This window comes from Haliotis rufescens, unplaced genomic scaffold, assembly GCF_023055435.1.
Source record: "Haliotis rufescens isolate VD_foot unplaced genomic scaffold, xgHalRufe1.0.p SCAF_9, whole genome shotgun sequence".
In the NCBI taxonomy this organism is placed as follows: domain Eukaryota; kingdom Metazoa; phylum Mollusca; class Gastropoda; order Lepetellida; family Haliotidae; genus Haliotis; species Haliotis rufescens.
The window spans coordinates 46,720,113-46,735,616 of record NW_025964383.1 but is presented as its reverse complement, the minus strand read 5'-3'; the positions used below and the strand labels follow the sequence as shown (position 1 = coordinate 46,735,616).

The 15,504-nt window shown below is 40.7% G+C and overlaps 1 protein-coding gene across 5 annotated transcripts in view; it reads left to right on the top strand.

Moving 5' to 3' along the window:
* The window catches only part of LOC124149970 (myosin-VIIa-like), a 72,724-nt gene that overhangs the window by 36,554 nt on the left and 20,666 nt on the right, over positions 1-15,504 (top strand). For all 5 annotated transcript variants that reach the window (XR_007219564.1, XR_007219563.1, XM_048390537.1 and 2 more), the window contains 9 exons: positions 88-206; positions 2,077-2,194; positions 3,094-3,222; positions 3,690-3,863; positions 5,222-5,449; positions 6,501-6,931; positions 11,996-12,141; positions 14,138-14,301; positions 15,118-15,218. Coding sequence is in view for 3 of the 5 variants with exons in the window: in XM_048390537.1 (XP_048246494.1) it covers positions 88-206; positions 2,077-2,194; positions 3,094-3,222; positions 3,690-3,863; positions 5,222-5,449; positions 6,501-6,931; positions 11,996-12,141; positions 14,138-14,301; positions 15,118-15,218 (1,610 nt within the window). In the remaining 2 variants the exon portion in view is untranslated. The remainder of the gene's footprint in view (positions 1-87; positions 207-2,076; positions 2,195-3,093; positions 3,223-3,689; positions 3,864-5,221; positions 5,450-6,500; positions 6,932-11,995; positions 12,142-14,137; positions 14,302-15,117; positions 15,219-15,504) is intronic.

The following is a 15,504-nucleotide window of genomic DNA, read 5'->3' as shown; positions in this document are numbered from 1 at the left end:
TCGGGGTGTGTAAAGATGGTATTAAGACTTGGAGAAGGTTGTATGCATATGTACAGTACATGGGTATACGACAACGACGTTTTGCAGTTCAAAGATCCCGTGAGTGCCGAGGTCTCAGATATCCCCTTCTTACCCAGCGGTAAGGAGACAATGCTTGAGAAGATACAGTACCTGTGCGCCCTGGGTATATACAGAACTGACCTAAGGTAAGCTACTCAGGACACGGGGATCTCGAGGATTTCGGTTTTGACGGGCCAAGTTATGTGAAATATATAAGGCAACGAAGAACGACCTATACTGTTATAAAGGGTGGTCAGGAAGCTTCGTGCCGCTTGTAGCGAGGTTCCCTCTATAAGACCGTAGGTGGCCACAAGAATTGGGCTCCCTCGTGTACTCATGGAGAAACGAACCTGACTGTCATGGCCAAATGTTATTTTAACCTATTTCACCTCATGATACACAGAAACTATGTATCAAATAAACTTTTCACTTTGTCATCATGCGGAGAATGGATTTGTCCATGGATTGTGAAATTGTGATGTTATTTCAGGACGAGTTATACTGTAGCTGTGTACCACTGTCATGATGTTTCAGAGTCGAGATATACTGTAGCTGTGTACCACTGTCATGATGTTTCAGAGACGAGTTATACTGTAGCTGTGTACCACTGTCATGATGATTCAGAGACGAGTTATACTGTAGCTGTGTACCACTGTCATGATGTTTCAGAGACGAGTTATACTTTAGCTGTTTATCACTGTCATGATGTTTCAGAGACGAGTTATACTGTAGCTGTGTACCATTGTCATGATGTTTCAGAGACGAGTTATACTGTAGCTGTGTACCATTGTCATGATGTTTCAGAGACGAGTTATACTGTAGCTGTGTACCATTGTCATGATGTTTTCGGACGAGGTATACTGTAGCTGTATAACACTGTCATGATGTTTCAGAGACGAGTTATACTGTAGCTGTGTACAATTGTCATGATGTTTCAGAGACGATTTATACTGTAGCTGTATACCATTGTCATGATGTTTCAGAGACGAGTTATACTGTAGCTGTGTACCACTGTCACGATGTTTCAGAGACGAGTTATACTGTAGCTGTATACCACTGTCACGATGTTTCAGAGACGAGTTATACTGTAGCTGTATACCACTGTCACGATGTTTCAGAGACGAGTTATACTGTAGCTGTGTACCACTGTCATGATGTTTCAGAGACGATTTATACTGTAGCTGTATACCATTGTCATGATGTTTCAGAGACGAGTTATACTGTAGCTGTATACCATTGTCATGATGTTTCAGAGACGAGTTATACTGTAGCTGTATACCATTGTCATGATGTTTCAGAGACGAGTTATACTGTAGCTGCGTACCACTGTCATGATGTTTCAGAGACGAGTTATACTGTAGCTGTGTACCACTGTCATGATGTTTCAGAGACGAGTTATACTGTAGCTGTTTATCACTGTCATGATGTTTCAGAGACGAGTTATACTGTAGCTGTGTACCACTGTCATGATGTTTCAGAGACGAGGTATACTGTAGCTGTGTACCATTGTCATGATGTTTCAGAGACGAGTTATACTGTAGCTGCGTACCATTGTCATGATGTTTCAGAGACGAGTTATACTGTAGCTGTGTACCCCTGTCATGATGTTTCAGAGACGAGTTATACTGTAGCTGCGTACCATTGTCATGATGTTTCAGAGACGAGTTATACTGTAGCTGTGTACCCCTGTCATGATGTTTCAGAGACGAGTTATACTGTAGCTGTGTACCACTGTCATGATGTTTCAGAGACGAGTTATACTGTAGCTGTTTATCACTGTCATGATGTTTCAGAGACGAGTTATACTGTAGCTGTGTACCATTGTCATGATGTTTCAGAGACGAGTTATACTGTAGCTGTTTATCACTGTCATGATGTTTTAGAGACGAGTTATACTGTAGCTGTACCATTGTCATGATGTTTCAGAGACGAGTTATACTGTAGCTGCGTACCATTGTCATGATGTTTCAGAGACGAGTTATACTGTAGCTGTGTACCATTGTCATGATGTTTCAGAGACGAGTTATACTGCCAGTTATGTAAGCAGTTGACGAACAACCCGTCCAGGAACAGCACAGTGCGAGGCTGGGTGTTGATGATGCTGTTCGCCGGATGCTTCACGCCCTCGGAAAAGGTTGGACCACCATCCCGTGTCACTTTCTAATATACCAACCATTTTGATATCCGAAGGGAGGAGCTCGTATGGTTTCTATTATAAATTATATATTCTCCTCCAGAATTTGCTTGAGACAAATAATTTGAGATAATCTTGTATTCACTGGACCTGCTTGATGTTTTAAGCAATGTGTGGCGTCATAGACTGCTCTGATCCGAAAGACATGGCGGTCTTTCAAGATCCAGCATCTTCACGCCAATCCTACCAGATACTATTCCATTCCCATTAACCCCAACCAGGAAACAGCACTTGCTCATGCTTTGTTTGTTTGTTTGTTTGGTTGGTTGGTTGTATGTTGTTTAACGCCGAACGTAATATTCCAGTTATATGACGGCGGTCTGTAAATAATCGAATCGGGACCAAGCAATCCAGTGATTGACTTCATGAGCATCGATCCACACAAGTTGAATACGATGACATGCATCAACCAAGTCAGCGAGCCTGACCACCCGTTCCCGCACTTGCATATGCAAAGCAACGTGGTTCCTACAATAACCTATACGAAAGAAAATATGTAACTAGTTCAAGGGAAATAAATGATGGAGGTTGGCAACGAACAAAGACGTGACCTATCACTACATGTTTCCTAAACAACATCTTCTGTCTCAACGTGACAACTTGTTCGAATTGGGAAATCTTGACCTTGAACTTTTGCAGACTTTGCCCTTGGAATAATGATTATGATTATTGTTATGATTATTATGATTATTGTTGTAATGGTTATTATTATGATTATTATGATGATTATGATTATGATTACGATTATGATTATTATGATTATTATGATTATTATTATTACTTATATGACTTTTACGCCAATACAATAATCTCATTGCTTATGTTGTTGTCTGTTGTAGTTCGCCCCGTGTTTCCGATGTTTCCTAAAGGAGGGGCCGACAGAGTTCACCCAAAAAGTGGAGAAGCTTACCCGGAGGACCAGCGTTGCAGGAACTCGGGGGTTCCCTCCCAGCTGGCTGGAGTTCCAGGTCGGTCATCTGTGCCGGTGTACGTCACCCAGGGCTTTTGTCAACCGGTGTAGTCCCGGTTCGCCCCGATTATGTTTCTAGGTTTGTCAACACCATACCCGTGTTCGTAGGTTTCACCGAAGTGGTAAACGTCTGAGACCTGCATCACTTCGGGCTTTCCTCCCACATTAAGCTGATACGCCGTGATATGACTGGAATACTGTTCAAAGCGGCGTTTAACACAACTCACTCACTCACTCAACCGGCGTAATGTGCCCAGGCACCAGTAGTATGAGTAAATTCTAAAACTTTTAACTCAAAACAAATCACTATCACAATCTTCACAGCGTGTTTCAGTCTGGTGATCGATGGGTATTTACTAAGTATACACCTGTGGGATAGACCATGTGGAAGATGTGCCATGATGTGTCAAGAGTGTGTCGTATGGTGAAATATGTCTTTCTTCATGACTCGAATGTTTCTGTTAGGCGGCCAAGAACTCCAAACCTATCCTTCTTCCCGTCACCTTCATGAACGGCCAACGCATCCTCATTGAGGCGGACGCAGCTACGACGGTGCGGGAGCTGAGCAACAACCTCGCAGAGACGCTGGACTTCAGCGACAACGAGGGGTTCTCAATCTACGTGTGTCTCCACCAGAAGGTACGTCGACGTCATTAAACAAACGGGAAACACAATGCAACGGCAATAAACAATTGAAGGCAATTGAATTACTCTTAAGTACTGACACCTTGTCCTCAAATTACACCTCAATTAACACTAGTAGCACAGTGATTGAAGTGGATATATTCATACATGTACAGTGCACACCTTTTATATTTATCGAGTAGCATGATATCATATGACGTGATAAAAGGTGTCTGACGGTCGAAATGCGCATAACGAACTAAAATTAGTGGTCTCTTTGAGTTCGTTATAACCGTAGTTTACTGTATATCGTTCGTTTTACTTCGTTTGGCTTATCGGGGGCGGTCGGGTAGCCTGGTGGTTAAAGCGTTCGCTCGTCACGCCGAAGACCCGGGTTCGATTCCCGACATGGGTACAATGTGTGAAGCCCATTTCTGGTGTCCCCCGCCGTGATATTGCTGGAATATTGCTAAAAGCGGCGTAAATTCATACTCACTCACTCACACTCACTCGTTTGGCTTGTCATATAGCGAAATGCTCACTCACTCATGCAAAACGACACTCTAACTCACTCACTCTTTTTAAGTGTATTGATATATTTGCATGTCAACACACTGAATACCCAAAGCTAGGCATCTTAACAGTATACATTTATTATCTGGTTATCTCTAATCACAACGCGCACAAAACAGTCTGGCAAATAACACCAAGTTACTGGTTGCTATGGAATAGTACAAGGTCTACCAGGTGTGTAATCAAACGATTCTACCAGGTCTACAATACATGACGGAAGTCAAATCTATTCAGCGGTATCACCACAGTTTAGTCTTATATTAAGGATGTTTTGCAGTCGTTCTCGTTAAGAAGTGGCATTCTTGTAAATCAAGTGAATTGAATAGTTACCTCAGGTCGACCTGTGTAAATCTGTCACACATCGTCCCCAGCAACATATGCTGGCCGCAAGAGGTGACCAAATGGATCTGGTTGACAGGCTAAGTGCCCTGGTTGATTGTGTGCCATTGTGACCGGAGGTGTGGGCGTTGCTCACAATATCGATCACTGGATTGTCTGGTCCTGACTCGATTATTCACAGACCGCCGTCATATAACTGGAATATTGCTGAGTGCGGAGTTAAAACAACAAACTCACGCACGCACGCACGCACGCACTTGTTGATCAGTTGTTTCAAATCTACAATCGCTGCCTCGTCCAGTAATGACATATTTGTTCTTGAAGACAGTTGTGCATACACGCAATTCAGCCTTGTTATGGACTGTTTCATGAACGTTAGGTTTAGGTTTTCCGCGAACAGGAGTCAGTCATCGTGTATAATGTATAATATTTGTATCTATTCACTATCCTGTCCACATCAGATCTCCTGTCTCGGCCACGGTCTTCACCGGATAATGGATGCCGTGTCGGAATGTGAACAACACACCAAGCAAATGGGCATGCGCGAGAGCAGCTCCCTCTGGCGGCTGTATTACCGGAAGGAGTACTTTACACCTTGGCATGATGCCAAGGAAGACCCCTCCTCCACCGACATCATCTACCAGCAAGTGATGAGGGGGATCTCACTCGGCGAATACCAGTGTCAGAAGGTACTGGTTCTGGGGCTCATAATTTAAATGACTTGCCTTTGCAAGTGTTTGTGACGGTGCCATCGGTGCTACCTTTTCGCGAACACCTGGTATTCTCAATACTTGATTCACCCTCAATACACATGATACAGCCAGAATCAGATATAACTTTGATCATGGACATGTTTTTGCCGTTTCTTCTTCTTCTTCTTCTTTCTCCTCCTCCACCTTCTCCTCCTTCTTCTTCTCCTTCTTCTCCCCCTCTCCCCTTCTTCTTCTTCTCCTTCTCCTCTTCCTTCTTCTTCTTCTCCCTCTTCTTCTTCTCCCCCTCTTCCCCTTCTTCTTCTCCTTCTTCTTCTCCTCCTCTTCCTTCTTCTTCTTCTTCTTCTTCTCCTCCACCTTCTTCTTCTTCTGCTTCTTCTTTTTCTCCTCCTCATCCTCCTTCTTCTTCTCCTCTTCCTCTTCCTCCTTCTAGATCTTCTTCCTCTCATTCTCCTCCTTCCTCTTCTCCTCCTCCTTCTTCCTCTTCTTCTCCTCCCCCTTCTTCTTCCTCTTCTTCTCCTCCTCCTCCTTCCTTTTCTTCTTCTTCTGGGCCGGTACTCATTATTATTTATTAAATGCGGCAGACATGATAATGATGTTGATGTTGTAGGTAGCAATGGTATGGAACAATGAAATACTCAACAATGAAAGCTCTTGCGGGTATCCTTATAGCGAATATAAGAAATAATCATGTCATTGTGTTGCGTTCACTGAAACGCTTATGCTACGCTTATGCTATCTAGAGTGAATTTAGTTGCGATTTTCAAGTAGTATTTTTAACTGGACAATGAATATTGATACAGCTGTGTAGTTCAGTTAAAGGGAGACTATGGTCCACGGTTCCTATTTCTAGTATTGGTCTAGACGTTGTGATAAGTGGTGTGTGTCATTCTGATACAATGGTTTTGTCCAATAAGGGTAATTATGCCAATGTAACATCATGGATATTACTGCGATCAAATTTGTCAATGAGCCGGGGCCTATTCACCCTGTAAGCTAACCTTGACCTCACAACCTTGACCTTCCACAGGAGGAAGTGTTCGTCTTGCTGGGGGCACAGAGATACTACCTGGAGTACTCGGAGGTGACGGATCAGAAGAAGTTGGACAACCTGTGCCGGAACTGGTTCCCGGACGCTTGGAAGGAGGAGAAGGGGGTTCCGTACTTTGTCCAGAAGGTGGAGGAAGCGGTCACTAACAACTTCGGAAGCAAGAAGCCCCCCCACGCGGACATCAAGGCGGACATCGTCACGTTCGCCATCAACAAGTGGTCTCTGATGTTCTCTCGCTACTACGACGCCAGCAAGGTCACAGGGCCCGGGGTGAAGGTCAATGGGCCGGGGTTTACTGCCGTCAACGTCGTGGTGGGTCTGAGTGGGAAAGGGATGTACGTGCTGGACAATGGAGACTCGATACGTGTGCAGCTGCCGTTTTATGAGATGTCCAAGATTGTCAAACACAGGTGTGTGGAAACAGAGGATTTCCTCGCCATGTAGTGAGTGATGTTGTTAAACGCCGCATTGGACATCCGTTCAGTTATGTGATGGTGTGTGAGCTTGATGCGAGATGAAAGCTCTCACCTGATTCGGGTGTATAATGATGTAATAACACTTTGGTGAAACTCACGAGCACAGGTACATGAACAAACACAGGATCGTTGTTAAGGGGGCGTAACTCCCTACTGCACTTTTGGTCTCATTAGACCACTATGACTACTATGACAGGTAAAGGACAGGTATATGTCAGGTATATGACAGGTATATGACAGGTATATATCAGGTATATGTCAGGTATGTGTCAGGTATATGTCAGGTATAGGACAGGTATAGGACAGGTATATGTCAGGTATAGGACAGGTATAGGACAGGTATATGTCAGGTATATATCAGGTATATGGCATGTATATGACAGGTATATGTCAGGTATACGACAGGTATATGCCAGGTATAGGACAGGTATATGTCAGGTATGTGTCAGGTGTATGTCCGGTATATGTCAGATATAGGACAGGTATATGTCAGGTATAGGACATGTATATGACAGGTATATGTCAGGTATATATCAGGTATATGGCATGTATATGACAGGTATATGTCAGGTATATGACAGGTATATGTCAGGTATTTGACAGGTATATGCCAGGTATATGATAGGTATATGCCAGGTGTATGCCCGGTACATGTCAGGTATATGACATGTATATGTCATGTATATGATAGGTATATATCAGGTATATGACAGGTATATGTCATGTATATGATAGGTATATGTCAGGTATATGCCAGGTATATGACAGGTATATGCCAGGTATATGCCAGGTATATGTCAGGTATATGATAGGTATATGTCATGTATATGATAGGTATAGGACAGGTATATGACAGGTATATATCAGGTATATGTCAGGTATATGTCATGTATATGATAGGTATATGTCAGGTATATGACAGGTATATGTCAGGTATATGTCAGGTTATGCCATGTATATGACAGGTATATGTCAGGTATATGTCAGGTTTATGTCAGGTATATGTCAGGTATGTGTCAGGTATATGTGAAGTATATGTCAGATATAGGACAGGTATATGCCAGGTATATGACAGGTATATGCCAGGTATATGCCAGGTATATGTCAGGTATATGATAGGTATATGTCATGTATATGACAGGTATATGTCAGGTATATATCAGGTATATGGCATGTATATGACAGGTATATGTCAGGTATATGACAGGTATTTGACAGGTATATGCCAGGTATATGATAGGTATATGCCAGGTATATGCCCGGTACATGTCAGGTATATGACAGGTATATGTCATGTATATGATAGGTATGTATCAGGTATATGTCATGTATATGATAGGTATATGTCAGGTATATGATAGGTATATGGCAGGTATATGTCAGGTATATGTAAGGTATATGTAAGGTATAGGCAGGTATATGTCAGGTATATGTCATGTATATGATAGGTATAGGACAGGTATATGACAGGTATATGGCATGTATATGATAGGTATATGTCAAGTATATGACAGGTATATGTCAGGTATATGTCAGGTTATGTCATGTATATGACAGGTATATGTCAGGTATATGTCAGGTTTATGTCATGTATATGTCAGGTATGTGTCAGGTATATGTCAGGTATATGTCATGTATATGTCAGGTATAGGACAGGTATATGTCAGGTATATGGTATGTATATGACAGGTATATGTCAGGTATATGCCCGGTACATGTAAGGTATATGACAGGTATATGTCATGTATATGATAGGTATATGTCAGGTATATGACAGGTATATGATAGGTATATGATAGGTATATGTCAGGTATATGATAGGTATATGTCATGTATATGACAGGTATATGTCAGGTATATGACAGGTATATGCCAGGTATATGTCAGGTATATGATAGGTATAGGACAGGTATATGATAGGTATATGGCATGTATATGATAGGTATATGACAGGTATATATCAGGTATATGTCAGGTATGTGTCAGGTATATGTCAGGTATAGGACAGGTATAGGACAGGTATATGTCAGGTATAGGACAGGTATAGGACAGGTATATGTCAGGTATATATCAGGTATATGGCATGTATATGACAGATATATGTCAGGTATACGACAGGTATATGCCAGGTATAGGACAGGTATATGTCAGGTATGTGTCAGGTGTATGTCCGGTATATGTCAGATATAGGACAGGTATATGTCAGGTATAGGACATGTATATGACAGGTATATGTCAGGTATATATCAGGTATATGGCATGTATATGACAGGTATATGTCAGGTATATGACAGGTATATGTCAGGTATTTGACAGGTATATGCCAGGTATATGATAGGTATATGCCAGGTATATGCCCGGTACATGTCAGGTATATGACATGTATATGTCATGTATATGATAGGTATATATCAGGTATATGACAGGTATATGTCATGTATATGACAGGTATATGTCAGGTATATGCCAGGTATATGACAGGTATATGCCAGGTATATGCCAGGTATATGTCAGGTATATGATAGGTATATGTCATGTATATGATAGGTATAGGACAGGTATATGACAGGTATATATCAGGTATATGTCAGGTATATGTCATGTATATGATAGGTATATGTCAGGTATATGACAGGTATATGTCAGGTATATGTCAGGTTATGCCATGTATATGACAGGTATATGTCAGGTATATGTCAGGTTTATGTCAGGTATATGTCAGGTATGTGTCAGGTATATGTGAAGTATATGTCAGATATAGGACAGGTATATGTCAGGTATAGGGCATGTATATGACAGGTATATGTCAGGTATATATCAGGTATATGGCATGTATATGACAGGTATATGTCAGGTATATGACAGGTATTTGACAGGTATATGCCAGGTATATGATAGGTATATGCCAGGTATATGCCCGGTACATGTCAGGTATATGACAGGTATATGTCATGTATATGATAGGTATGTATCAGGTATATGTCATGTATATGATAGGTATATGTCAGGTATATGATAGGTATATGGCAGGTATATGGCAGGTATATGTCAGGTATATGTAAGGTATATGCCAGGTATAGGCAGGTATATGTCAGGTATATGTCATGTATATGATAGGTATAGGACAGGTATATGACAGGTATATGGCATGTATATGATAGGTATATGTCAAGTATATGACAGGTATATGTCAGGTATATGTCAGGTTATGTCATGTATATGACAGGTATATGTCAGGTATATGTCAGGTTTATGTCATGTATATGTCAGGTATGTGTCAGGTATATGTCATGTATATGTCAGGTATATGTCAGGTATAGGACAGGTATATGTCAGGTATATGGTATGTATATGACAGGTATATGTCAGGTATATGCCCGGTACATGTAAGGTATATGACAGGTATATGTCATGTATATGATAGGTATATGTCAGGTATATGACAGGTATATGATAGGTATATGTCAGGTATATGATAGGTATATGTCATGTATATGACAGGTATATGTCAGGTATATGACAGGTATATGCCAGGTATATGTCAGGTATATGATAGGTATAGGACAGGTATATGATAGGTATATGGCATGTATATGATAGGTATATGACAGGTATATATCAGGTATATGTCAGGTATATGTCATGTATATGACAGGTATATGATAGGTATATGTCAGATATATGACAGGTATATGTCAGGTATATGACAGGTATATGATAGGTATATGCCAGGTATATGGCATGTATATGATAGGTATATGCCCGGTACATGTCAGGTATATGACAGGTATATGTCATGTATATGATAGGTATGTATCAGGTATATGTCATGTATATGATAGGTATATGTCAGGTATATGATAGGTATATGGCAGGTATATGGCAGGTATATGATAGGTATATGCCAGGTATATGCCCGGTACATGTCAGGTATATGACAGGTATATGTCATGTATATGATAGGTATGTATCAGGTATATGTCATGTATATGATAGGTATATGTCAGGTATATGATAGGTATATGGCAGGTATATGGCAGGTATATGTCAGGTATATGTAAGGTATATGCCAGGTATAGGCAGGTATATGTCAGGTATATGTCATGTATATGATAGGTATAGGACAGGTATATGACAGGTATATGGCATGTATATGATAGGTATATGTCAAGTATATGACAGGTATATGTCAGGTATATGTCAGGTTATGTCATGTATATGACAGGTATATGTCAGGTATATGTCAGGTTTATGTCATGTATATGTCAGGTATATGTCAGGTATAGGACAGGTATATGTCAGGTATATGGTATGTATATGACAGGTATATGTCAGGTATATGCCCGGTACATGTAAGGTATATGACAGGTATATGTCATGTATATGATAGGTATATGTCAGGTATATGACAGGTATATGATAGGTATATGATAGGTATATGTCAGGTATATGATAGGTATATGTCATGTATATGACAGGTATATGTCAGGTATATGACAGGTATATGCCAGGTATATGTCAGGTATATGATAGGTATAGGACAGGTATATGATAGGTATATGGCATGTATATGATAGGTATATGACAGGTATATATCAGGTATATGTCAGGTATATGTCATGTATATGATAGGTATATGTCAGATATATGACAGGTATATGTCAGGTATATGACAGGTATATGATAGGTATATGCCAGGTATATGGCATGTATATGATAGGTATAGGACAGGTATATGACAGGTATATGTCAGGTGTATGTCATGTATATGATAGGTATATGTCAGGTATATGACAGGTATATGTCAGGTATATATCAGATTTATGTCAGGTATATGTCAGGTATATGTCAGGTATATGTCAGATTTATGTCAGGTATATGTCAGGTTTATGTCAGGTATATGACAGGTATATGGCAGGTGACAGATATATGTCAGCTAGGTGTCAGGTAGGTGTCCCAGTCTCACATGGCCCTGTACCGATGTTCTCCTGGTTTCAGACACACAGTTAACATCACCACCGTCAAGGATGAGGAGTACTCCGTCATGTCCAATCACTCCGATGACTTCCATCTCCTCCTGGCGTCATTCATAGAAGGCCTGCAGATGCGCTCCAAGTACGCAATAGTCATCGACAACAAGCAAGGTACATTCCTGGCTCATATATTCATAAAAGACAAGCAAGGTACATTCTTAGTTTACAAAGTCATCGACAACAAGCAAGGCACATACCTAGTTTATATAATCATCGACAACAAGCAAGGCACATACCTAGTTTATATAATCATCGACAACAAGCAAGGCACATACCTAGTTTATATAGTCATCGACAACAAGCAAGGTACATTACTAGTTTATATAGTCATCGACAACAAGCAAGGTACATAACTGGCTTATATAGTCATCGACAACAAGCAAGGTACATTCCTGGCTTATATAGTCATCGACAACAAGCAAGGTACATTCCTGGCTTATATAGTCATCGACAACAAGCAAGGTACATTCCTAGTTTATATAGTCATCGACAACAAGCAAGGTACATTACTAGTTTATATAGTCATCGACAACAAGCAAGGTACATAACTGGCTTATATAGTCATCGACAACAAGCAAGGTACATTCCTGGCTTATATAGTCATCGACAACAAGCAAGGCACATACCTAGTTTATATAGTCATCGACAAGAAGCAAGGTACATTCCTGGCTCTTATAGTCATCGACAACAAGCAAGGTACATAACTGGCTTATATAGTCATCGAGAACAAGCAAGGTACATTCCTAGTTTATATAGTCATCGACAACAAGCAAGGCCCATACCTAGTTTATATAGTCAATACTATCCCCTTTTTCTGGCTTGACTCTAAAACCGCCAAGACATGTCCATTCCTTTGATGTACTGAGTTCCAAAGCTCAATAAAAGTAGGTACAAAGAGAGAGATATTGCTGTGTCCAGCAAATGTACCACCAAAACCCTGTCTCAACGATTAACCATAAGCCTCAATACAATCAAGGAATGGCCTTCTTTATATTCTATTCACAGGAGGCATTTGAGACAAGTGGAATTAATACCATGGGGATTCTCAAAAACTCAACGGATTTGCTTGATGTTTCACAATCTCAGAAAACACCAGGTTCAATTCAGTCAAAACAACTGATTTTTCAACTTCACATTAAGAGAAAACTTCAAGTCTTGATCCATGGGGCTTTTGTTACAAACAAGGTGACCATGAATATAGACACATGTCTACATGTCTAAAAATGAAAGTAAATGCCAACTCCAAGTTTAATGAGAAAGCAATATGTGAAATGTCGGACTTCCTCATTGATAAAGTATATGTAAAATTTTGGTTTAAGACATTTCGGCAGGACGTTGGCATCCAAATGGCCCCTTCTTGCGGAACTGTTTCTTTATGTATATGAATTGGAATTTCTGTCTGTTCGCATTGACAAAGTCAAAACAAGGTAATTTGGCCAAGAAGTTGAACATAAGCTTCAGGTATATCGATGATCTAATATCGTTCAATAACAATCCAAATGCCAATTCCCTTCCACTGATTTACCCACCTGAGCAAGAAATATAACTACAGAGACCGGTGAGACCGCCTCATCTGTTTCATATTTAGGTCTAGGTTAAAAGAGTTAGAGTGACAAAACACTCTCCACAAGATTGGATGACGAGAGGGATGACTTCAACTTTCCAAAAGTCAACTTTCCCTTTATGACCAACAATATTCCTGCAGCTTAAATCCTTGGTGTCCACATTTCTCAACTATTGAGGTACAATCGAGGATGCTCTTTCCAGCAAGATTTCAAAGAGCGTCACATGCTGAGCGTTTTGCTCAGAAGTTGTCTAATCAATGTTACATCACCCAAGGCCTCAGAAAAGCTTTCAATTTTTTGTTGTAGACTTATGTGGGATATATCCAAATTTGACGCATAATTGACATAAATTATGTCCGAGGCAATTCCCTATTTTGATTTACCTTTTGCGAACACCTGGTGTCATCACTATTTCGTATGAATATAGAAAGCGTTTTGTGTCTTTTATTATTATTATTTATTAACAGTACCATATCGTTAAATCTGGCCGATAGATCAAATAGAATATAGGAAGACAGCATAAACGTTGTTTCTTCTTGTAGATCTGAAGAAGGGAGACCTCATCACGCTGGACAAGGCAGTCAAGGAATACAAAAAGCTGGACCCCTTCCGTGGCGTGTGTCAGAGGACAGGCAAGCCGTGTGACGTACCGCGGGACCTGGTCTGTGTCCTCAACACCGTGGATGAGCCTTCCTCAGAGGTCCTGGTAAGCTGATCTGGCACTGCATACACACATACACACACACACGCATACACACACATTTCTCTAGCACAGAATCGCACACACTAACAAACACACACACCTGTATATACGCAAATACACATTAATGCGCACACATTAACACACTTATACACGCATAGCGCATTCATACACACACATGCACACACATACACTTCCGCACACATTCACACATATGCACACTCAAACACACATACACGCATTCATACACATGGACATGCACACACATTCATACATATGCACATGCGCACACGTGCATACACATACACATACTTCCCCACACATGCAAACACATACACTTCCGCACACATTCACACACATGCACACTCATACACACGTATACACACATTCACACACAAACACATGCACACACATTCACACACATACACATGCACACACATACAAAAACATACATACACGCACGCATACACACATACACACACATTCACACACATGCATACACACATTCACACAATCACACACGCATACACACACATTCACACACACACACACACATGCACACACACGGCTTGTGTCACTTCAGTGTCTTTTCCAACATCAAGCTGACACGCTGAGCACTGAATGGTCAGACTTTGTCAACTGGATAAAGACGTGGAGGCAATACAGACCATGATATCAATTACTATTTTCACAAAAAAATTAAAATAAAGTAAGTTTGTAAGTAAGTAACTATTGATGACGATGCTTGAAACTGTTACCATCAAACAGGGCTGCGACTTCAGGGGGCGTGGTTCCCTAGTCACGTCAGTGTGTCTGTTTCAGACAATGTTTACAGTGCAATTAGAGAGAGACACTCAGGTGTTCAGGAACCAGGACGATGGCCGGCCTCATACACTCCAGAAATACTCAAGATATCATTTCAGGTGAGAACAAAGAACTTTATGCATGCAGCCCGTCCTCACCTCTTGTTAACAGCTACCAGAAACATTCCGGGAGTCTGTCTGTGTATTAAATGAAGCTCTATGCTTGTCTGTTGCTGCAGGCGACAGTTAACGACCAGCAATGCTAAAAATCTCATTAAAAAATACATACTGTATCTTATTATTCAAAATATCATACTGCTCTATGCAAGGCATTTTTGCATACCAATAACATATATATTAACCATTACTACTTTTCGTTTTGGATCTTAAGCCATGCAAAATATCA